The sequence below is a fragment of the Salvelinus fontinalis genome, chromosome 24 (assembly GCF_029448725.1).
Source record: "Salvelinus fontinalis isolate EN_2023a chromosome 24, ASM2944872v1, whole genome shotgun sequence".
Classification (NCBI taxonomy): domain Eukaryota; kingdom Metazoa; phylum Chordata; class Actinopteri; order Salmoniformes; family Salmonidae; genus Salvelinus; species Salvelinus fontinalis.
In genome coordinates, this window is record NC_074688.1 from 19,949,136 (window position 1) to 19,971,936 (window position 22,801).

Below are 22,801 nucleotides of genomic sequence, written 5' to 3' on the forward strand. Positions count from 1 at the left end.
GAATAATAGTGAAGACATCAACATTATGAAATAACACGTATAGAATCAGGTAGTAACCAAAAAAAGTGTTAAACAAATCAAAATACATTTTATATTTGAGATTCTTCAACGTAGCCACCCTTAGCCTTGATGATAGCTTTGCACACTCTTGGCAAAGCTGTCTGGGGAACGGGCGGGCCAGTCCATAGCATCAATGCCTTCCTCTTGCAGGAACTGCTGACACACTCCAGCCACATGAGGTCTAGCATTGTCTTGCATTAGGAGGAACCCAGGGCCAACCGCACCAGCATATGGTCTCACAAGGGGTCTGAGGATCTCATCTCGGTACCTAATGGCAGTCAGGCTACCTCTGGCGAGCACATGGAGGAAATGCCACCCCACACCATGACTGACCCACCGCCAAACCGGTCATGCTGGAGGATGTTGCAGGCAGCAGAACGTTCTCCACGGCATCTCCAGACTCTGTCACGTCTGTCACATGTGCTCAGTGTGAACCTGCTTTCATCTGTGAAGAGCACAGGGCGCCAGTGGCGAATTTGCCAATCTCAGGTGTTCTCTGGCAAATGCCAAACGTCCTGCACGGTGTTGGGCTGTAAGCACAACCCCCACCTGTGGACGTCGGGCCCTCATTACACCCTCATGGAGTCTGTTTCTGACCGTTTGAGCAGACACATGCACATTTTTTGCCTGCTGGAGGTCATTTTGCAGGGCTCTGGCAGTGCTCCTCCTGCTCCTCCTTGCACGAAGGCGGAGGTAGCGGTCCTGCTGCTGGGTTGTTGCCCTCCTACGACCTCCTCCACGTCTCCTGATGTACTGGCCTGTCTCCTGGTAGTGCCTCCATGCTCTGGACACTATGCTGACAGACACAGCAAACCTTCTTGCCACAGCTCGCATTGATGTGCCATCCTGGATGAGCTGCACTACCTGAGCCATTTGTGTGGGTTGTAGACTCCGTCTCATGCTACCACTAGAGTGAACGCACCACCAGCATTCAAAAGTGACCAAAACATCAGCCAGGAAGCATAGGAACTGAAAAGTGGTCTGTGGTCACCACCTGCAGAACCACTCCTTTTTTGGGGGTGTCTTGCTAATTGCCTATAATTTCCACCTGTTGTCTATTCCATTTGCACAACAGCATGTGAAATGTATTGTCAATCAGTGTTGGTTCCTAAGTGGACAGTTTGATTTTACAGAAGTGTGATTGACTTGGAGTTACATTGTGTTGTTTAAGTGTTCCCTTTATTTTTTTGAGCAGTGTATATATCTTTATTATATTACCCTAACCCTACCACCCTAATTGGAGTAAGTTAATGAACAACAACACTTAGGATTCTACTTCCAGGTTATACATTCTATTTACATTTTGCGGACAAGTGTATTTTACAATAGTTCTCTTTTGTTTGTTTTTAATCCCATCCAGCTACCCACAACCCCTTCCATCTATCTCTGAAGACCATCCAGTTTTGATTTCTATTTGCCATATATTTTTAACTGTGCTGTTTCACAAAAGTTCTGAACCTATAGACATTTTATGGACATAGTATATTTTAGTCCCACCCTTCAGCACCACTCAACCCTCCCATTATAAGGGCACAAGGCGAGACCCAGATGCAGACACAGGAGGCAGATGGTTAGAGTCTTTGTAGTTTATTTATAATCCAAAAGGAGTAGGCAAGAGATTGGTCATGGACAGGCAAAAGGTCAAAATCAGATTCTGAGTCCAAGAGGTAGAGTGGCAGACAGGCTCGATGTCAGAGCAGGCAGAAGTGTCAGGCAGGCGGGTACGAAGTCCAGAAAAAACAGGCACGGGTCAAAACCGGGAAGACTAGAAAAAGAGAATAGAAAACAGGAGCATGGGGGAAAACACACTGGTTGTCTTGAAAACATACAAGATGAACTGGCACAGAGAGACAGGAAACACTGGGATAAATACACTGGGGAAAATAAGCGACACCTGGAGGAGATGGAGACAACCACAAGAACAGGTGAAACAGATCAGGGCATGACACCCATCTATCTTTGAACACCATCCAGGTTTGATTTCTATTTGCCATAACGAAATTCCTAATGATTTACTCATGTTCTACTGGCTCATCTGGAAATCACTGCTCTTACTTTCACTTCAGTTTAAACACAATAGTTCACCCAAAATCTTGGTTTGTTAGATGTTTTTATACTTCAATAGTGTTCCAACTTTACCATGCCAATCCTGTGCCAGTTCACTGAGGACTGAGACCTGCAGAACTCTCCTGATGCCTATAGACAACAGATGGTGTGGAAATGGGTTCAGTTTGACATCAAACCACGTTTGAGGTATGAAAATGTCTGCCAAACCTTGGGTGAACTATTCCTTTAATACCCAGAAGGGTCTGTCTGATGGCCTAGTGACTAACAGTAGGGTAGACTTGGGCTTCATGCGAAGAAGATGTAGCTAACCATGAAGCAAAAAAGCAAACAGCCATCTCAAAGTAAAACATAGTGAAATAAATAACCAGAGTACATATAACTGTAGTTTCACTAAGACAAAAAACACAAGGGAAAAAATGAACGTCAAGTAACACCATGACTTTGGTACAAGGTACAGTTGGCAATAAAAAAGTTCATACTCTTTGAATTATGGGGCTTACTGGTGGTGATGGCATGATGTTCACTATCTGTTTAATGTAAAGCATGACTGCAGTTGAGCCAGAGAGAGAATGAAAGAGTGAGAGAGAGTGACTGAGCGTAAAAAGGTGGCACAACAATGGCATGAGGTTAAGTGATGAGAGCTGCTTCATGTGGAGCAGAAGTGTATTGGGGCCTCCCCTTTGAACTCCCAATGCTGATTTTTGAAACAGCATTGAGGGGGCATTAGAATAGATCTGGATTGCATTCCTGCCCCTTTATTCAATTTAGTTCATCAGAGGGGCGAGCCCGATCTCCTCTTTTCGCATCGCAATAACTCATCCCCTACCCTTTTGCCCCCGACGTGTTGCCTATCTATGCCCTGAGGGGGCCAGGGAAGAACAGGGGTGGCCGGGGGCGGGGGGCCGGGGGCAAGGGGCCCGCGTCAGAGCTTCAAACGAGGTGCTGAGAAAGCGCAGGCCACGCGCCCCAGCCCAGCTTGCCACTGGGCTCCTCGTCTACAGCACTTCTTCACGCCTCTCACCTTGGACTTGAACAAGATGTACTTTAAAGAGGCAGCCTCTGCCAGGGGCTTGGTACTTTATCATTCAAACAAATGTTCTACCAGGGTCAGGAGAACATCACTGAGTCACAAGGTGTTTCAGATGAGACGCAAGTGTTGAGCTGATAAATCCCTGCTTTTCTCATTTCACCATCATGTTTTCAAGTAGAATGCTTTTTTACAGATAGAAAAATTCTTATAGCGCAGTTAATAACCAAATAAATAGATACATATCATGTTGTTTCCTGTATATCACAGCACCCTATCAGATACAGAGGGCTTGTAGACTTCCCGGCGTGTGGAATCACCTCTTCTCATTTCGCAGACGACTGCCTGAGGTTTCCGTCAGGGCTCTAATCAGCGTCACACACGCATGGCCTGGGATGGGGCTGAACGGCGATGAGGCACCAGCCACTAGAAAGCTGTGGAGGAGCAAATAGATGACAAATATTCAGGAACCAGATACCTCTCAAGGGTATCCTTTATAGTCCCGGAGGCAGCCATGCGCCGCAACTACATGTGCTGTTTGAGACACCTTGGTGGTGGCACACTGTTGATGAGCACATGCCTTCTGACACCAGGCAGGATAGAAAGGGCCCTTGGCCTGTATGTTCTAACAACTGACTGACCACTCCCTAGGTCTCACCCTTTCCTGACACTTCACTGATGTGATACTGTGTGGCCTGTGTGCCCAAAATTGGGGACTTTTTCCAGGCCACCCAGGAAGCCTATCCATTGTCACCAAGTTCCAACTACACCTGCAAAACCAAGCGAGATGATCATATCATTGGCTTGATGGTAAGAATTCAAGATGACACTGAAAAAAGTATATATGATTGACAAACCTGCATAGGACTGATGGTGAAAATCCAGATGTGTCACTAAACAATAACACGTTTTTCTATTTGGATAACAACAGTTCGATTACTCAGCGATTGTGTGGAACACCCCAAAGGGAATTTGAGTGGGTCTCGGTATGATTCGAGGGTGGGACTTAAATCCGGCAAGTGCATATTCCTTCCTCCTTGGACTCACTATAAGCCCAGGTACAGCATCAGTGCATTGAGTCTGTCTACAGCTGAACTGTCACAGCCAACTAGCCTACAGAGCGCACCACTCAACCAACCTGCAGGAAGTTTCACTCACAACACACGGTAAGTTTATACTCTTACCAATTTTACAAATCCAGCAGATATATGTTGGTGGAAAATAATGTTGTTTACATATAAATATGAGAAACAATAGGAGTGTGATGTGTCGGGTTGTAAAGCTCGCTTTGAAGTGCAGTCGCGCTTCCCGTGAGGAATGCTGTTGGAGCGTGAATGAACCGTGCAATCTGGTGCATTTTGAATTAAACGGAGAAGACCGCGTTAATTTGATCAAACGTACATCAAAATAGTTTTGAAAAAAATGTTAATTACAGCTTAATAATATTTGTGGTATATCTGCATTGATATGCAATAGCATATCACGTGCGTCTCTGTTTGGATTCTCTGCTGTGCCAATTGCCATTGACCCAGTCATTTGGAAAATATGTTTATATAAAATGTTTTACCTCACAATAAACCTTGAATTGAATGCAAACTATTGGTGTCCTAATGTAATTTCGTGACTTTGGCTGCATAGATTTATGATACATATTTTTCTCTTGTAGTCAATTACAATAGTTATCACTTGACAATGATAAAGTATTTGTGATGTTTGCTAATTAAGGCATACATTCGAGGCTACTTGTCCCTACCTACGTTGTCTGTCAGCTCCCCTGGAAACGCACTCCTCTCAGCTGGGTTCCTGTTCCCCGTCTGTTGATGTTTCTACTAGTAAACACATGATAATGAGATGCCCAAAGTGAGTGGGAGGGAAGGAAGGAGAGTGGGAGGGAGGGACAGAGGAGGAGGAGGAGAGCGGTAGGGAGGTAAGAAGGGGGGGGGGGGATCAGGCAAAGAATTATCAGCCCTGAATATTGAAAAAGCTGCCTCATATAAATGTCCAAATATGGAGACACACTAGCAACTGAATACATTATAATCTTGACTGGGATGTTGTAGGCTAGAATTTAGTATTTGTTATTGCATTGTTGTCCATGCTAATTTATTTATTTATTTTTTGTCCATGTAAAGAGGAGGAAATAATCAAGTTGTTATTCATTAAAGATCCTCTATTTCTAACCCCATTTTCATCAAGTGATTATGTCATTTAAAGTCAACATTGCAAAAAGGAAGAATTATCACAAAGGTGTTTGGGATGTCTGCATTAGATGTTACACAGGGCAGTGTGGGGTGGTGCCACTCTATGTAGACCTGTGGTGACAGCTTATTGTAGTCACACACAGTGTAAACAGTGTGTGATTGATAGGGGCCCCGTCTCGGCTGTTTGTAGGCTGATCCCTTCCACAGGCCTGCTGCTCCATCCAGACCCCAGGATGAGTTACTACATGGATCCAGTTTTCTCCTACTCGACCCTTCACCCCTGTGACCGTCTGGGTGCGATGGTAAGACCCCGACCACCATAAATCACACTCCTGTTACAGCCTGTGGACCGGCTAGCTACCTACCACATGCCACGGTGTAGGAGGAGTATGCAAGTGTGTGTTAGCAATGCACCTCTGGATTCCATCAACCTACTGCAACACTGGAGCGTTGTTAAGTTTACTATAAAAAATCTGCACTTTATTTGTCATTAAAAAAATGCTACAATCAGTTCTTCATTCTAGACCACTATGGACCAGAGGTAAAATGTAAGGTAGAAATTGTCTTGGGAGGCTGCAGTGGAATAAGAGATGGACGACGAAGACCAAGGTCTGAAACCTATAGTTTCAATCAACTCTGCTCTGCAAAACAATTATTACCCTCATATCGGCAGTAAATACTTAGAAGTGTGGGGCCCAACCATCACTGAGCCTATTTGGAGTCATGCAGAGCACCCTCACAGGAAAACACTTTACCATGTAATACCATCTTGATGTGCTATAGAGCAGGTTATTTAGGCTATTTGTAAACACAGTCTGGAAACCATGTGTTTGATGTATTTGATACCCTTCCACTTATTCCGCTCCAGCCATTACCATGAGTCCGTCCTCCCCAATTAAGGTGCCACCAACCTCCTGTGCTTAACAGTGCCGATACAACTGCCCGCTTCCCCTGGCTATCACTCCCCTCTCCCTGCCAGACTGGACTGATAGTGCCGTCATCGGCACATGTACCCCCTAGAGACTTCACTAGATTAGACTCCACAGTCCCCTCTCACTATTAGCTGGCTGTAAATTTGACAGCCTACTGATAAACCCAGCATCGCTTTAACAAGAGTCCTTATCAGATGGGCAGTCAGTCAGGTACCCTGATCTGAGGTCTCAACTCCGAGCCATGCCTGTTGTGAAGACCGACCAGGCAGTCAGTTAAGTGGTGAGGTTACAGTGGTGAGGTTACACCACACACTATGGTGAGCTAATAGAGCTGATAGATGGAAACTGCAACTGTAGAGGCTCCTATGCTTCTTGCTACTGGTCATCACCACCAAATACCATCATATTGTCAAAAATAAGAAACATATTGTGAAAGAATATTTTGGGCCAAATTACCCAGCCCTAGACCATTTCCAGGCTCACTTAGTTAACCCCCTGTTTTGTGTTGCCTTTACAGAGGCAGAGTGGAGGGGTGGCTATGGGACCACTGAACCAGCTCCCTGGTATGGTGGTTCACCCCCAGCAGCAGCAGCACTACCCCCCATCCAGAACCCTTTACCCCCAGGACATCACCCTGCAGGAGGTCCCCAATGGACACGACCTCATAGCCACAGGTAGGAGCCAAAGTAAGCCTCTGACTAAGAACAAATCCTACAGAACACAGTTGTTTGCCTGTTTATCAGGTCACTGCACTTAATACAGTGAATTAAGCAAGCATAGTGAAATCTGCCTTTTAAATTTCTCAAAGGAACACATGGATAGCTTCATATAAACGGAAACTAGATTGGGGTAAAATGGAACTGAGATTGGGGGTGAAAGAGATTGTTCATTATGGATTAAGTGTTCACTGCAAACAAATTACTTTGTGTGGAGAGGTGTGGCAAATGAACTGTGACTCACATACAGACACACACACACCTCATCCCCACATCTTACATGGACACACACACACACACACACACACACACACACACACACACACACACACACACACACACACACACACACACACACACACACACACACACACACACACACACACACACACACACACACACACACACACACACACACACACCGGTCCAGGCAGTCCGTCTTGCTCCAGAGTGCTGCATACAGAGCGGCCGGCTGAGCAGCCCCGGGGCCCCCTGTGGGTCTCCTCCTCCCTGGCGACCATGGTGACGTTGACCCCAGGGCCGAATGCCTTTACCAGATGCCCCCTCCTCTCCTCCTCTGGGGACCTCCACATGCCCCGCATTTTTCTGCCTGCACTCTGTTTTTTTCTGACGTTTATTTTAAACTGGAACATTCCTCCCAGTGCATTGCCTCTGTTTGACTCTGGCCTCCCTCTTTCTTAAGAGTGATTTATTCAGGGGACTGGGACACACGCCATGGGGGATTGGGGGGGTGGTGCTTAGGCCAGGCACCAGCTTTCTTCCGTCTCCTCCCAGGCTGGATGCAGGGACACAGGGGAAAGGAGGACAAAAGGACAGCCGTCTTTTTCCCAAGCCTCTGGTTCCCCCCGGGGGTAAGGTCGGGGCTGGATCTGATGGGATTTGCTGATGTTTGTTGCTGGAGACACACTCCTTTGGAGCCTCCAGTGGTTCCAGTGCTAAACCGTTGACATAAACATTATCACATGGAAAAAAACGACCTCCTGTTGACCTCCTCTCCCTCGTGATGGTGATCAAGCAAACCACTGCTGTTCATTCATCCGCGCAATGCAACCACCTGTAGACGCAATTAGAGTAATTTGGTGACCCCACAGAGTGTCATATACATATTGTTGCTGTCATTGAAGTGTAGCCTCCCAGTGTATGGAGCTGAAACCTCCTAACCAGTAACCCTTGACATACTCCACCTCCTAAAACCGTTGATCTGACCTATATGTTTCTCAAACTTATATATTTTGACTTCTTAACCACAGTCGTTCGAGGTCATCTAATAACCTGTTGAGAAAACCAACTATATAGTAAGGATAGAAGTGAAGAAGTCTTCTTTGGCTGTCTGTGCCACCGGCAAACATGCTCTTCCTTTCCTGAAGCCACGCTTTACCGTGTGTGTAAGTTTGCCCTGAGACCACTCCTACACCTTGCTTAGCTTTAAACACATTTGCGTTTGCTTCCCTTTCATATTTTACAGCCCAAGTCACTGCGCACAATTAATTGGTGACATTTTTCTGCTAATGAATATTTTGCCAGCTACTACATGTTTCCTTTCGTGGAACCAATGCAATTAAACACAGATACCACCTCAACTGCTGTTGAGTCAGGCTAACATTATGGAAAAGGACTGTCTGTGTGTCAGTATCCACCTAGAACGTTGTCACGTTCCTGACCTGTTTTCTCTTGTTTTGTATTTATTTAGTATGGTCAGGGTGTGAGTTGGGTGGGTTGTCTATGTGTTGTTTTCTATGTTGGGGTTTTGTGCGTTCGGCCTGGTATGATTCTCAATCAGAGGCAGCTGTCAATCGTTGTCCCTGATTGAGAATCATACTTAGGCAGCCGGGGTTCACGTGTGTTTGTGGGTGTTTGTATTTCGTGTCAGTGTTCGTGCCACACGGGACTGTCTTTCGGTTCGATTCGCTTTTGTTATTTTGTTTCGTGTAGTGTTCAGTTTATTGTTAATAAATCATGGACACTTTCCACTCTGCGTCTTGGTCCGATCCCTACACCTCCTCTTCAGACGAAGAGGAGGAAATCAGCCGTTACAAACGTCCAATACAGTATACAACTTGTGAAGAACCTCTTTGTGTTTCACTATGTATACGGCCAATACAAACTGCCCTGGTTCTCTTTCATAGAAATGATAGCTATAATACCAGCACAGGTGCACTGAGTACTGGGGCCAGTAACGAAAATGTTTTCTACTTTTTATAGAGGAACACAACTTAAAGTTTGAAAGACTGAGTTCCTAACACAGTACCCTAACACCCTTTTAGTTTACATCACTTGGATTTATAGCTTGTTGCTACAGTAACTGTGAGAGAGACCTGAGAGCTGATGTGGTGAAGGGATGTTGTATGTTAAAGGGCCTTTGCATGTTTTGCCCTGAGCCCACTGTCATACACATCTTCCTGACATCCGCCATACCATGGCACTGTTTACAATAACCCCCCTCTCACTTTCCTCTCTTTTCACTCATCTCCTTTCCAGTCCTCTCTGCTCCACTCTTCTCTTCTCCACTCCTCTCTTCTCCACTCACAGAAACCTAGCCACTCTCACACCGCTGGGTCTGATCATTAACACCCACTTAAAGATTCATGATGTGTGTGCTGCACAGTCTCACTGAAACCCAGAAACCCAGAGACACACATACACACATACTTTACTTCTGGTAGTCGCTCACACCCCACATAGTCATTCATTAAATTCACACCAGTTCTCTGGCATTTATTGTATTACTGTATCCTCCCATTCAGTAAAAAGCCCACTTCGACATACATCCACTCCCAGGCACTCAGGATCTCACTGTACATTTAAACATCCACTCCCATTTAGAACACAGCTGTGATATGGAACCCAGGGACCATTGGTCTGGGTTTTATTTTTTTGTGATTTAACAGCTGGATAGTAGGGAGGGGGGATGGTCACAGGGCTGGGGGTGGTGGGTTGGAGGGAGAGAGGGAGGAGGAGAGTAAAGGAGTAAAGGAGGGGAGGGGGGAGAGATTGGGGATAGGGGGGGGTGGGCGTCTTCGCCTCTGATGAGGGGCACGTCCTCACGGGCGCAGGCCTATTTATTTTTTCTAAGAGTAAACAAGCAGCCTGCGGGGGTCTGGAGGTTATGGGAAAGGAGGAAACAGCGATGCTAATCAGGCCGAAGCACACTTCCCCCAACAATAAAACAAAATGAGGGGAAAAAAGAGAGACAACTCTGAAGCAGAGGGTTGCAGCGCAGCCCCACTTCGCTAGACTATGTTTTTGTGAGTGGTTGTAGTAGTGACATTGGCTTTGTTTGTAGTGATAGCTGATAAGCTGGCATTGGGCCGGGGATGGCACAGCCATTAGGCATATGTAAAAATTGTTCTCTAGAGAGCCTCTGTACATAGCTGCATAGACCAGTTCTGGTAAGGGTAAGTGGGGTCAGTTCCTCTACGGTGACTAACGAGTGACCACATATACAGAACATTCAGTCTTCAAGGACATACACTACCATCATGGGAAGAGGTGATGCATCTAATGCCAGCTCATCGGAAAGGTGGAACATGTGGGTATGATCCAAGAAAAGACCTCTATTGTAAAAATGCTATTATGTGGCTTAGTAATACCTACTGTCATTACACCCTTACGAGTGTGTCAGGACTGAACAATGTGTCAGTGTAGATAACGGTAATGAGAATATTGTTATTATCATAATGGTATCATAATCATATCACATTTGGTATAGTGTGAGCTTTTATAGTCAACCAATGAATCCATCTAGTGATGTTAACACTATATTGTAATGCAGACCAGCTTATAATTAACAGGCTGTAGTCTAACTGGGGAGACGAGGGGCTTTCCTTTAGCTGCGGGGGGTGGTTGAACTTGATCAGTGAGCTCTCTCTCTTTCTGTGAAAGAGAAGGATGGACTGATGGAAAGAAGGAGGGAGACCTGGGAGGCTCAGAGACTCTGGGGGGTGGGGGGGTGGGGGGTAATTGAATTATTTGCACAATGGAGTGATGGGGGGCACATGGTGGCGCTAATGGAGGAAGAGACATATTTTTTAGCGAAGGCAATTGTTCAGAAAGAGCTGAGCTTTTGTTCAGGGAGGCCCAGAACCACCCCTAGCATACTCACTCAAACACACACACACACACACACAGAGACACACACACACACACAAAACACAGCCCGTGGTCCTGTCCCTACTCGAGACCTATGATCTCAGCAGAACTGCATCCAGCTTATGGCATCCCTAGACGCCTAAGAGATCAGGGCCCTGTCTGTCTGTCTGTTTGTCTGTCTGTCTGTCTGTCTGTCTGTCTGTCTGTCTGTCTGTCTGTCTGTCTGTCTGTCTGTCTGTCTGTCTGTCTGTCTGTCTGTCTGTCTGTCTGGCTGTCTGTCTGGCTGTCTGTCTGTCTGTCTGTCTGTCTGTCTGGCTGTCTGTCTGTCTGTCTGGCTGTCTGGCTGTCTGTCTGGCTGTCTGTCTGTCTGGCTGTCTGGCTGTCTGTCTGTCTGTCTGTCTGTCTGTCTGTCTGGCTGTCTGGCTGTCTGGCTGTCTGGCTGGCTGGCTGGCTGGCTGGCTGTCTGGCTGGCTGGCTGGCTGGCTGTCTGTCTGTGTGTGTGTGTGTGTGTGTGTGTGTGTGTGTGTGTGTGTGTGTGTGTGTGTGTGTGTGTGTCAATGAGTGATTCATCAATTACTCGCTAAGTGGTGTCTAAGCACAGGGAGGCCAATCCAGTCATGCCATACCCATTGGCTGGTGGTACCCTTTAGCTGGTACCAGCAGCAGGTTATTTCAGCTAGCTAGCTGTCAGTTAAACCCTGATAGCAGCAGCAGGTCTTTTCAGCTAGCCTGGTGTCAGTTAACCCCTGGTAGCAGCAGCAGGTCCTTTCAGCTAGCCTGGTGTCAGTTAACCCCTGGTAGCAGCAGCAGGTCCTTTCAGCTAGCTAACTGTCAGTTAACCCCTGGTAGCAGCAGGTCCTTTCAGCTAGCTAGCTAGCTGTCAGTTAAACCCTGTTAGCAGCAGCAAGTCCTTTCAGCTAGCTAACTGTCAGTTAACCCCTGGTAGCAGCAGCAGGGCCTTTCAGCTAGCTAGCTGTCAGTTAACCCCTGGCAGCAGCAGGAGGTCCTTTCAGGTAGCTAACTATCAGTTAAACCCTGTTAGCAGCAGCAGGTCCTTTCAGCTAGCTAACTGTCAGTTAACCCCTGGTAGCAGCAGGTCCTTTCAGCTAGCTAGCTGTCAGTTAAACCCTGTTAGCAGCAGCAGGTCCTTTCAGGTAGCTAACTATCAGTTAAACCCTGTTAGCAGCAGCAGGTCCTTTCAGCTAGCTAACTGTCAGTTAACCCCTGGTAGCAGCAGCAGGGCCTTTCAGGTAGCTAACTGTCAGTTAACCTCTGGTAGCAGCAGTAGTTCCTTTCAGCTAGCTAACTGTCAGTTAAACCCTGGTAGCAGCAGCAGGGCCTTTCAGCTAGCTAACTGTCAGTTAACCCTTGGTAGCAGCAGCAGGGCCTTTCAGCTAGCTAACTGTCAGTTAAACCCTGGTAGCAGCAGCAGGTCCTTTCAGGTAGCTAACTGGCAGTTAACCCCTGGTAGCAGCAGCAGGTCCTTTCAGGTAGCTAACTGTCAGTTAACCCCTGGTAGCAGCAGCAGGGCCTTTCAGCTAGCTAACTGTCAGTTAAACCCTGGTAGCAGCAGGTCCTTTCAGGTAGCTAACTGTCAGTTAACCCCTGGTAGCAGCAGCAGGTCCTTTCAGGTAGCTAACTGTCAGTTAACCCCTGGTAGCAGCAGCAGGGCCTTTCAGCTAGCTAACTGTCAGTTAACCCCTGGTAGCAGCAGCAGGTCCTTTCAGGTAGCTAACTGTCAGTTAACCCCTGGTAGCAGCAGCAGGTCCTTTCAGGTAGCTAACTGTCAGTTAACCCCTGGTAGCAGCAGCAGGGCCTTTCAGCTAGCTAACTGTCAGTTAACCCCTGGTAGCAGCAGCAGGTCCTTTCAGGTAGCTAACTGTCAGTTAACCACTGGTAGCAGCAGCAGGGCCTTTCAGGTAGCTAACTGTCAGTTAACCCCTGGTAGCAGCAGCAGGGCCTTCCAGGTAGCTAACTGTCAGTTAACCCCTGGCAGCAGCAGCAGCAGATGCACCAGTTATATGTCTGGATTAAGGAGAAGCAGGCAGCCATAACAGATGTGCCTGAGGAGCAGCTTTGCTTTAGCTACAGCTGCTAAACTGCAATGCTATTGCATGAACCCCTAATTGTCAAAACCATGGCAACAGCATTTGCCAGGTAAAGAAGCTAGACATTGAAACCCAAGTGCACATGTTGCCTGATCAGTGGGAGATGATGGTGGTGCTGCTGCTCAGTCTCATGGGAGGGCTGTCATTGTACACGTACAGTGACATGTACAGACTTTTTCATTCCCATAAATATCCCTTCTTCCTGTAACTTTACAATGTATACATTACAGTACAATGACCAGTGACTAATGTAACGGATGTGAAATGGCTAGCTAGTTAGCGGGTACGCGCTAGTAGCATTTCAATCAGTTACGTCACTTGCTCTGAGACTTTAAGTAGGGTTGCCCCTTGCTTTGCAAGGGCCGCGGCCTTTGTGGAGCGATGGGTAACGATGCTTCGTGGGCAACCGTTGTTGATGTGTGCATAAGGTCCCTGGTTCGCGCCCGTGTCGGGGCGAGGGGACGACATAAAGTTATACTGTGACATTGATGCTGTTGACCCGGATCACTGGTTGCTGCGGAAGAGGAGGAGGTTGAAAGGGGGGTGAGTGTAACGGATGTGAAATGGCTAGCTAGTTAGCGGGTACGCGCTAGTAGCATTTCAATCAGTTACGTCACTTGCTCTGAGACTTTAAGTAGGGTTGCCCCTTGCTTTGCAAGGGCCGTGGCTTTTGTGGATCGATGGGTAACGCTGCTTCGTGGGTGACTGTTGTCGATGTGTGCAGAGGGTCCCTGGTTCGCGCCCGTGTCGGGGCGAGGGGACGACGTAAAGTTATACTGTTACACTAACATATTTGGAAAAGGAAACCTAGTCAGTGGTACAACTGAAATGTGTCTTCTGCATTTAACCCAACCCCTCTGAATCAGAGAGGTGCTGGGTGCTGCCTTAATCAACACCCACAGCACCCAGGGAAGAGTGGGTTAACTGCTTTGCTCAGGGACAGAACAACAGATTTTATTTTACCTTGGATTCAATCCAGCAACCTTTCAATGACTGGCCCAACACTCTAACCACTGGGCTACCTGACGTGGTAGTATCCAGGAAACTGTATCTTTGGGTCAACAACAATAGCCCTAGATCTTACAAATGTAGGATCTTCATTTGAGGCAGTTTGCTACAGCAGGAAAATAATCCTGCAGCAACAGGAAATGTGAATGATTATGTGGATTACAATGAATGGACATTTTTGTTGGGGTTGATACATTTTTCGTAAATTTCAAACTTCTGAAGCCTTTTTAAACTTCAAATGCACTACAAGTTGTACATTTCCTGAATTTCACTCCTGCAAATTAAGATCCTACATCTGTACCTGGCTTTTGGAATGATAATGTTTTTATTTTAATTTTATATTTCCTCTCAGATTCTGTCTTTGAAGTATTTTAGTAAAGGGAGACCCAGCTCTTATTCACTCTGTTGTAACGCTCATGGAAATGAGTTTAGCAGGTCAGATAGATAATACTGAATGAAAACTAGAGTGTATCAACCAAGTAGAAAATGGGTACATCAGTCTGCCTGCGCTTATATGTGTCTGTGGAGCTCTCAAAACATTAAACAGAAGTTTATATTCAACTTGATCTATTTTCAGAACTTAGTAAGTTTCAAGCTAATATATTAAGTACGTAGATAGATTAATACCCACTTTAAATGTTTACCATTAACAAATGGATGATACAAATAAGGGAGCGAGAGGGGTCATGATGCACCCCCATTGAAAAGGCCATTCTGCAAGCTCCTGTCCAGATATTAGTCAGCAACACTATTAGTCTTAATGGCTGTCCTCAGGCACAAAGGATCTGGGCTGTCCTTTTAATAAGAGTAGATACAAGGAGCTCATTAAGCCAAAACAAAGATGGTCAGGGAGAGGGAGAGAGAAGAGAGTGACTGACTGACTGAAATGAATTGAAAGGTACCCTTAAACCACCCCTCCCACCCTCTTGACGGCCCCTTGTGAGGAGCAGTGAGACCGCAGAGGCCACACGACATCTCTGCCTGGCATTTCCACTACGGCTGATATCTGTGAAGTGAAACATTATCCAGGTTCGCTAATGGAGACAGTGAAAGATCTCTATTTAAAAATCCATACATGATCAATACCCCTGGCTCCCCTACCTCCCAATCCCATTTGGAGGTATACTGTAGCTACGTACATGCATAATCATGTTGTCTTGCATATTAGGATGGACCATATTGACTTATCTAGCTAACTATGTTATTTTGTGTATGCAGACCTGTGTAGATTGGATGCTGATACACTGGCTAAATCCAATGTCACTGTATTGTTTGTTTGAGGAATTAATTCCACAGCTCAAAAACAATGAAACGATTGTACTTTATCTGTCTACTTCTACCAGTAATATTGTCTTGGACAGACCATCTTACTGTTGTCAACATCGCTAGGTTCCACTAAAGAAGCAAAGAGACCTGCATGTGACAATTGCAATGACAATCTGTTGCCATGGCAGGTAATTTCCATATGGTTATCTTTGTTCCAAGTGGAGCACCAGCACTCTTTCACTCTTGCTCATATATTCAGTCATTTTCCTACAAGAGGCAGAACTAAATATTGATTCAATTTCCGAAATTACACGCTGATTGTCCCTCACCGGAGTAGCCTAAAAAACTGACTAACACATGAAAAGGAGCTTATAGATAAAACAGTAACCCTTACAAATCAAATTAACTGTGATGGCCATGATGACAGGGGCCCCAATTTGATTTGTGTCGATAAAGAGCCAATAGATCCATTTATTTTGAATTCTCTGTGTCCACTGAGCAGTGAAGATTTTAGCATTTAAATCTTGGTGGAGCAAACTCCCCCCAAAATGTTTTTATGCATGCCAGGAAATCCACTACACAACACAACACTAAACAATACATGAATTGCACTACAACGGTGACAAGCAGTGCCCACAAACTGTTGGGGCCTACATAAAGCTGTCCCAACAGCAGAGTCCCAACAGCAGTCCCAACACCTTACCACTGCTACACCTGGATATTAGCAGAGCCTTGTCTGCGAGCTGAACAGTTGATTCAGCCTTGTTGTGCTGTGCTCACTTGAACAGGAAGGTGGTGCGGCGGCCCTTCGTAGGCTAATTTTGTCATCAAACTTCATCATGAAAGTCTGGCATTCTCTGGATTTATGGGGTTTTCAAGACAACTGGGAACTCGGAAAAAAACAAGGGTGAATCATGACATCAGTGATCTTCAGGTAGAAGCTCTAGAAAGAGGCCTGATAATCCCGACTTGGAATTCTGAGTTGGATGCAATTTTTGTCAGAGTTCCCAGTTGTCTTGAACTCACTGAAGTATGAGATTTCCCGGTTCCAAGTTTCCAGTTGTTTTGAACGCAGCATAAGTCATGCTGGATTGACAACATGGCCAATGTTGAATGTTTATCCTTTCAAGCTTGGGAAAAAAAGACCCCTAAACCCAGACTTGGACCACGTACCCACTCCACTGAATAGCAGGCTAGTGATTTTTTTGCAATGCTTGCAGTTAGCCATTGATTCCTTCCAAACCACTCATTGTTGCAATTTCCAACTTCTTGTCTAATGTTTATGTCCAATGGCCGATGAGCACCAATACAGTTTATGTATGATTTCTCTTCATATGACAAGTATTAAAAAGGATTTGCCAGTAGGTTGTCGATTTGATTCATGATGATGACTGCTACCTTGCTAGCTAAGATTTTGAAAGTATGATGTCGACATAATCAGTCCAATCAAAGCTACGGTAGACATAACAAGATTTGACATCATTTTATATGTGGCCAATGACCATGAGCCTTATTGGATGGGCACTTCTAATGTAACCCTGACATAGCAGCACCCAAGGGGCTTACATTTTAGAGCTCTCCCCATAGATTTTGCGGTGGTGTAGTGTCCCAATGAATGATAGAACACTGAGCCAATCACAGGTGCAACTACAGAACATTACCAACCCCTACGCTCCATATGTTCCACTGGCTGCCCAATTACCACAGAAAGCACTGAGCTAGGCTGAAACTCCTGTTTGTATGGATGCTTTATTAACTCAATGATAAAACATTTTTACATTGTTTGCAAACTGATATGTGACACATATTAGTGCCAAAAAAACATGCAAAACAGGGGCAACATTTTTTAAATAATATATATTCTTTTGGGGTGGGGGGCAAAATAGGCTCTGCCCCACCTGCCCTGAATGACGGGTCGCCACTGCCACTGATTGATTTTGGATATGTTTCAAGTTTCAGCAGCATCAAATCCTGTGCATTCTCCCAAGACGTCATCCCTTTTCAAAAGCCTGAGAGGCAGTTCTCTAAAAAGACAGGCTTGGTTTTGATTGATCAGTACAAGGTGAACAGGAAATACTCTGAGGTGTTTATGAGGATGCTTGGACCCTTGGAGTTGGACACAGATGGTCCCCTTAGCCTGAAATGCTTGGTACAGTGCCTTCAGAAATTATTCAGACCCCTTGACTTTAAAAAAAAAAAAAAAAAGTTACAGCCTTATTTTAAAATGTATTAAATTGTTTTTTTCCCTCATCAATCTACACACAATACCCCATAATGACAAAGCAAAAACAGGTTTTTAGAAATGTTTGCTCATTTATATTAAAGAAAAAAACTGAAATATCACATTTACACAGGTATTCAGACCCTTTACTCAGTACTTTGTTGAAGCACCTTTGGCAGCGATTACAGCATCGAGTCTTCTTGGGTATGACGGTAAAAGCTTGGCACACCTGTACAGTACTTAGGGAGTTTATCCCATTCTTCTCTGCAGATTATCTCAAGCTTTGTCAGGTTGGATGGAGAGCTTTGCTGCACAGCTATTTTCAGGTCTCTCCAGAGATATCCGATCGAGTTCAAGTCCACGCTCTGGCTGGGCCACTCAAGGACATTCAGAGACTTGTCCTGAAGCCACTCCTGCGTTGTCTTGGGGTCATTGTCCTGTTGGAAGGTGAACCTTCGCCCCAGTCTGAGGTCCTGAGCTCTCTGGAGCAGGTTTTCTTCAAGGTTGTCTCTGTACTTTGCTCCGTTTATCTTTCCTTGATCCTGACTAGTCTCCCAGTTCTTGCTGCTGAAAAACATTCCCACAGCATGGTGCTGGCAACACCATGCTTCACCGTAGGGATGGTGCCAGGTTTACTCCAGACGTGTCGTTTGGCATTCCGGCCAAATAGTTACATTTTGGGTTAATCAGACCAGAGAATCTTGTTTCTCATGGTCTGAGAGTCTTTAGGTGCCTTTTGGCAAACTGCAAGTGGGCTGTCATGTGCCTTTTACTGGGGAGTGGCTTCCATCTGGCCACTCTACCATAAAGGCCTGATTGGTGGAGTGTTGCAGAGATGGTTGTCCTTCTGGAAAGTTCTCCCATCTCCACAGAGGAACTCTAGAGCTCTTTCAGAGTGACCATCGGGTTCTTGGTAACCTCCCCCACCAAGGCCCTTCTCCCCTGATTGCTCAGTTTGTCCGGGCAGCTAGCTCTATGGACAGTCTTGGTGGTTCCAAACTTCTTCCATTTAAGAATGATGGAGGCCACTCTGTTCTTGGGGATCTTCAAAACCCTTCCCCAGATCTGTGTCTCAACACAATCCTGTCTCGGAGCTCTACAGACAATGTGTTCGACCTCATGCCTTGGTTTTTGCTCTGACATGCACTGTCAACAGTGGGAACTTACATAGACAAGTGTGTGCCTTTCCAAATCATATCCAATCAAGTGAATTTACCACAGGTGGACCCCAATGAAGTTGGAGAAACATCTCAAGGATGATCAATGGAAACAGGATGCACATGAGCTCAATTTCGAGTCTCATAGCAGAGGGTCTGAATACTTATGTAAATAAGGTATTCTTTTTTTTACATTTTATAAATTTGCAAACATTTTGAAAACCTGTTTTCGCTTTGTCATTATGGGGTATTTTGTGTAGATTGCTGAGGATTTTTATTTATTTAATCAATTTTAGAATAAGGATGTAATGTAACAAAATGTGGGAAAAGTCAAGGGGTCTGAATACTTTCTGAAGGCACTATACTGGTCTGTATACTTGTCTATCAGACGCTAAGTAACCCTCCCTCACCTTTCTTTTAACTTGTGCCTTAGGGTGACAGTGAGATGTTTCAGAAACAATGGGAATTGTATAGGGTTATTAACTCACTGTATTAGGCCTCTATCTGGATAATTATGTAATTTGTTCAACATTGTAATTGAAGACCTTCTTATAATGTTTCAGAAAAGTTGCCTTATGGGGGAGTCTTTGACATTAGGGTTATAGAACATGGATGAACTTCTGTGGGCCTATTGTTGTGTGTGTAAAAACTGTAAACAAAATGAATCAAAATGAGTCTAACTAATCAGATGTCCAAAATAGCCTACTATCAGCCTCCGAATTGGACTAATTTGCGGGAACATGCGGATGATTGATTCTCATAGAAAGACAGCAGGCAAGAATGTAATTGAATTGTGAATCACTGGTGGAGTTCGTTTGCATGGCCCGATGCTCCTGTATGTTGGAGATTTCACTTAAAGACCAATGGAATGGTGTAAAATGCGAACTCTGCTTGCCCGGGGAACCGTGCCATGCAAAACGAGTTTGACCACTGGCGGTAGAAACGCCGCCCCTTCAAATGCCGGTGGTACATTTAGGCTCCACGGAGGGAACAACACAACCTCTTTCGTACTGCTCAGTCAGAGCGACAGAAACGCCCTGACGGAGATAGATAGAGGGAGGGAATGAGTGGGAGAGAGAGAGAGAGAGAGAGAGAGAGAGAGAGAGAGAGAGAGAGAGAGAGAGAGAGAGAGAGAGAGAGAGTGAGAGAGAGTAGCGGACAGAGAGCGATTGAAAGAGAAGTTTGTAGCCTACTGGATACATTTTGGTGGAGATAAATTGAAGCGGGAGGACAGGAAAAACGCAATATTGTTTTTGAGTAAATCAAAACTTTATTAGACGGCAAGAGAAGAAAGCAATTTTTAATAAATTATCACGGAATTATTGTGTTAGAGAGAGACACAATTGATCATCCCGTTATCGAACAAATTGATCTGATGATCATGACGGCAGCTGTCGATATGAAACCGACATTAACCATCATAAAGTCTGAAAGAATGGACGGTGAGTAAAGCAACTTTTGTATTTTGACATATAACATTGTAATTACAGTTGCCTACGCTCCCTCTGTATGTTTCATGTTGTAGCGGCTTGTATTTAAAACTCGGGTCAACTTTTGTAAGGCAAATGCCATCCTATGTAGTGCAACATGTATCAGTGGAGGTAATACGTATTTCCCTATGATAAAGCTATCATTTAGCCTAACGGGATATGTCCGTGTCCTATCGCGTCTTCACAATTGTTGTGCATGCAAAACATTAATTTGTTTATTGTGTAAACGAATAAGACAATATTTTTGGATAAATGTTTGTGGATCCAGACAGTTGTGCTAGATAAAATAAGGGACAAAGGGAAATACATTATTACTCTTATGCAATTTCTGCTAAATGGTATCCCCGTTTACATAATTGTATTTCTTAATCGTCCATCTCATGTTCTCAACATACCGGTCTAATGCTCTGTGTCACACGGCTAGACTTTAGGCTAAAGCTGCAGCTGCTGAACCCTGCATTAGACTGACAATCATATTTCATGGATGAAGCGTTAATTTATGAGGAGGCATGATTTAATACGTAAAAAAAACATGCGTATGTGACCACCAAATTTAATTTGATTTGAAGAGTTAATTTATGAGGAGTCATGATTTAACTATTTAACCTATATGAACACTTAGTTCAACTATGGCAAAGAACATGAGACTAAAGCAATCAGTATGACATTGTGCCTACTAGTGTTTGAAAGTGCCTGTGTGTTTAAAAAAATGATGTTAATTTGACAGTTGACACTTCTACTCATTCATAAAACGTTTGGTAATTTGAACACATTATTTATGGAGCTGTACAGTAGCCTTGTGCCTTTAGTATGTGCCTTTGGTGTACTTTTTTTCCTTTTCAAATGAGTTCCCTCTAGAGAGTCAGCCTTCTGTTTCATGCTAAGTAGATCATGCCTTGCCGGGCACCTACTATCATAGTCCCATCTCCCTCCCTGGCCACCCAGAGTAGCCCCAGTCCAGGGAGGGGGTGTCATATCAGGCATGCTGCTGTCTGCATGGGAAACCACCACTGGTTCCCAGTCATCAGTACTATTCCTCTCCTCTCCTCTCCTTCTTGTGCTGAGTGGTTTAGCCAGAGTCTCAAGAGAGAACCAGAGGCAGACGGGGTTGATGAGTGTGCAGGCCTGAAGGCTGGATATCCTGCCTGTTGCCCGTAAGGCCAGGTCATGGTTGCACTGGGCTGTGGCATGGAGTGCAAGCCCACACAACACAGTGTTTGAGTCTGTATTTAGAACTCTGTGGTTTAATTCCCTTCGAAGTGACTCTGTTCTTTTACATTCAGAGTCAGACTGATTTCACTCTTTCTTCCTTCATTGAGAGGGCTGACTGGGCTTTAATAGCTAACATTAGGCTAATATTCAAATCTCTACGTTTATGGCTTCAGACGTGTGCCAGCTGTTAAGGTGGCAAAGGCTTGAGACGTCATGGAAACATCATACATACACTTCTCCGTAACCCGTTATGCAGAAAAATAGGAAGAAAGTGTAATGAGATGTGTTCACCACCTTAACTCAGATTACACCTGCAGAAGGAGAGCACATACACACACATACACACACACTCACACACACTCATGGTAACGCACTCATATCAAAAAGTTGCTGACAGCTGCAGTGGGGTTGCCAAAACATACCGCTATCTTGCAAAGCCATTTCGCAATGCTAGCTTTCTCTGCCGACCGTGTGTGCTGGGGTCAGGCTGTAGCTGCCAAGACTCTCTACATCAGACATACACATAACATCTACTCCTTCCCCATTTCCATGTAGCTAGCTTCTCTCACTGCAAATAGGACAGTAGACCAGTGGCCCACTGATGAAGTGAACCCTTCCTGCTCCTTCTGATCCAAAGAGGAAATTGCGATGTTACCTCGTGGCTGAGTTTTACTGAGTAGGCATGACAGAACATGACAGGATCTTTGTGAATGGTGGACACACACACACACACACACACACACACACACACACACACACACACACACACACACACACACACACACACACACACACACACACACACACACACACACACACACAAATTAAATGTATTTAAAAAGCCCTTTTTACATCAGCAGATGTCACAAAGTGTTATACAGAAACCCAGCCTAAATCCCCAAACAGCAAGCAATGCAGATGTAAAAGCACAGTGGCTAGGAAAAACGCAGGAAGAAACCTAAAGAAGAACCAGGCTCTGAGGTGGGGCCAGTCTTCTTCTGGTTGTGCCGGATGGAGATTATAAGAGTACATGGCCATTAAGGCCAGGTTGTTCTTCAAGATGTTCAAACATTCATAGATGACCAACAGGGTCAAGTAATAATCACAATGGTTGTAGAGGGTGCAATGCACGCACGCACACGCACACGCACACGCACACGCACACACAAACACACACACACACACACACACACACACACACACACACACACACACACACACACACA

At 45.2% G+C, this 22,801-nt stretch overlaps 1 protein-coding gene and 1 long non-coding RNA gene across 3 annotated transcripts in view; one reads left to right on the forward strand and one right to left on the reverse strand.

The window, feature by feature from the left end:
- Window positions 1–1,631: 1,631 nt before the first annotated feature.
- On the reverse strand, window positions 1,632–5,009 carry LOC129822115 (uncharacterized). The gene is made up of 2 exons (XR_008754454.1): window positions 4,908–5,009; window positions 1,632–3,588 (listed from the first exon to the last, which is right to left on the reverse strand). It is a non-coding gene; the product is annotated as an uncharacterized LOC129822115 (long non-coding RNA).
- Window positions 4,218–22,801, forward strand: part of LOC129822114 (protein C-ets-1) — a 51,059-nt gene continuing 32,475 nt past the window's right edge. Inside the window, exons 1-3 of one of the 2 annotated variants that reach the window (XM_055880070.1) lie at window positions 4,218–4,320; window positions 5,546–5,657; window positions 6,805–6,961. In XM_055880070.1, coding sequence (XP_055736045.1) covers window positions 5,589–5,657; window positions 6,805–6,961 — 226 coding nt within the window. In that variant the 5' untranslated portion in view covers window positions 4,218–4,320; window positions 5,546–5,588. Of the gene's footprint in view, window positions 4,321–5,545; window positions 5,658–6,804; window positions 6,962–19,879; window positions 20,316–22,801 lie in introns of those variants that run through there. The other variant, XM_055880071.1, reaches the window with a different exon arrangement.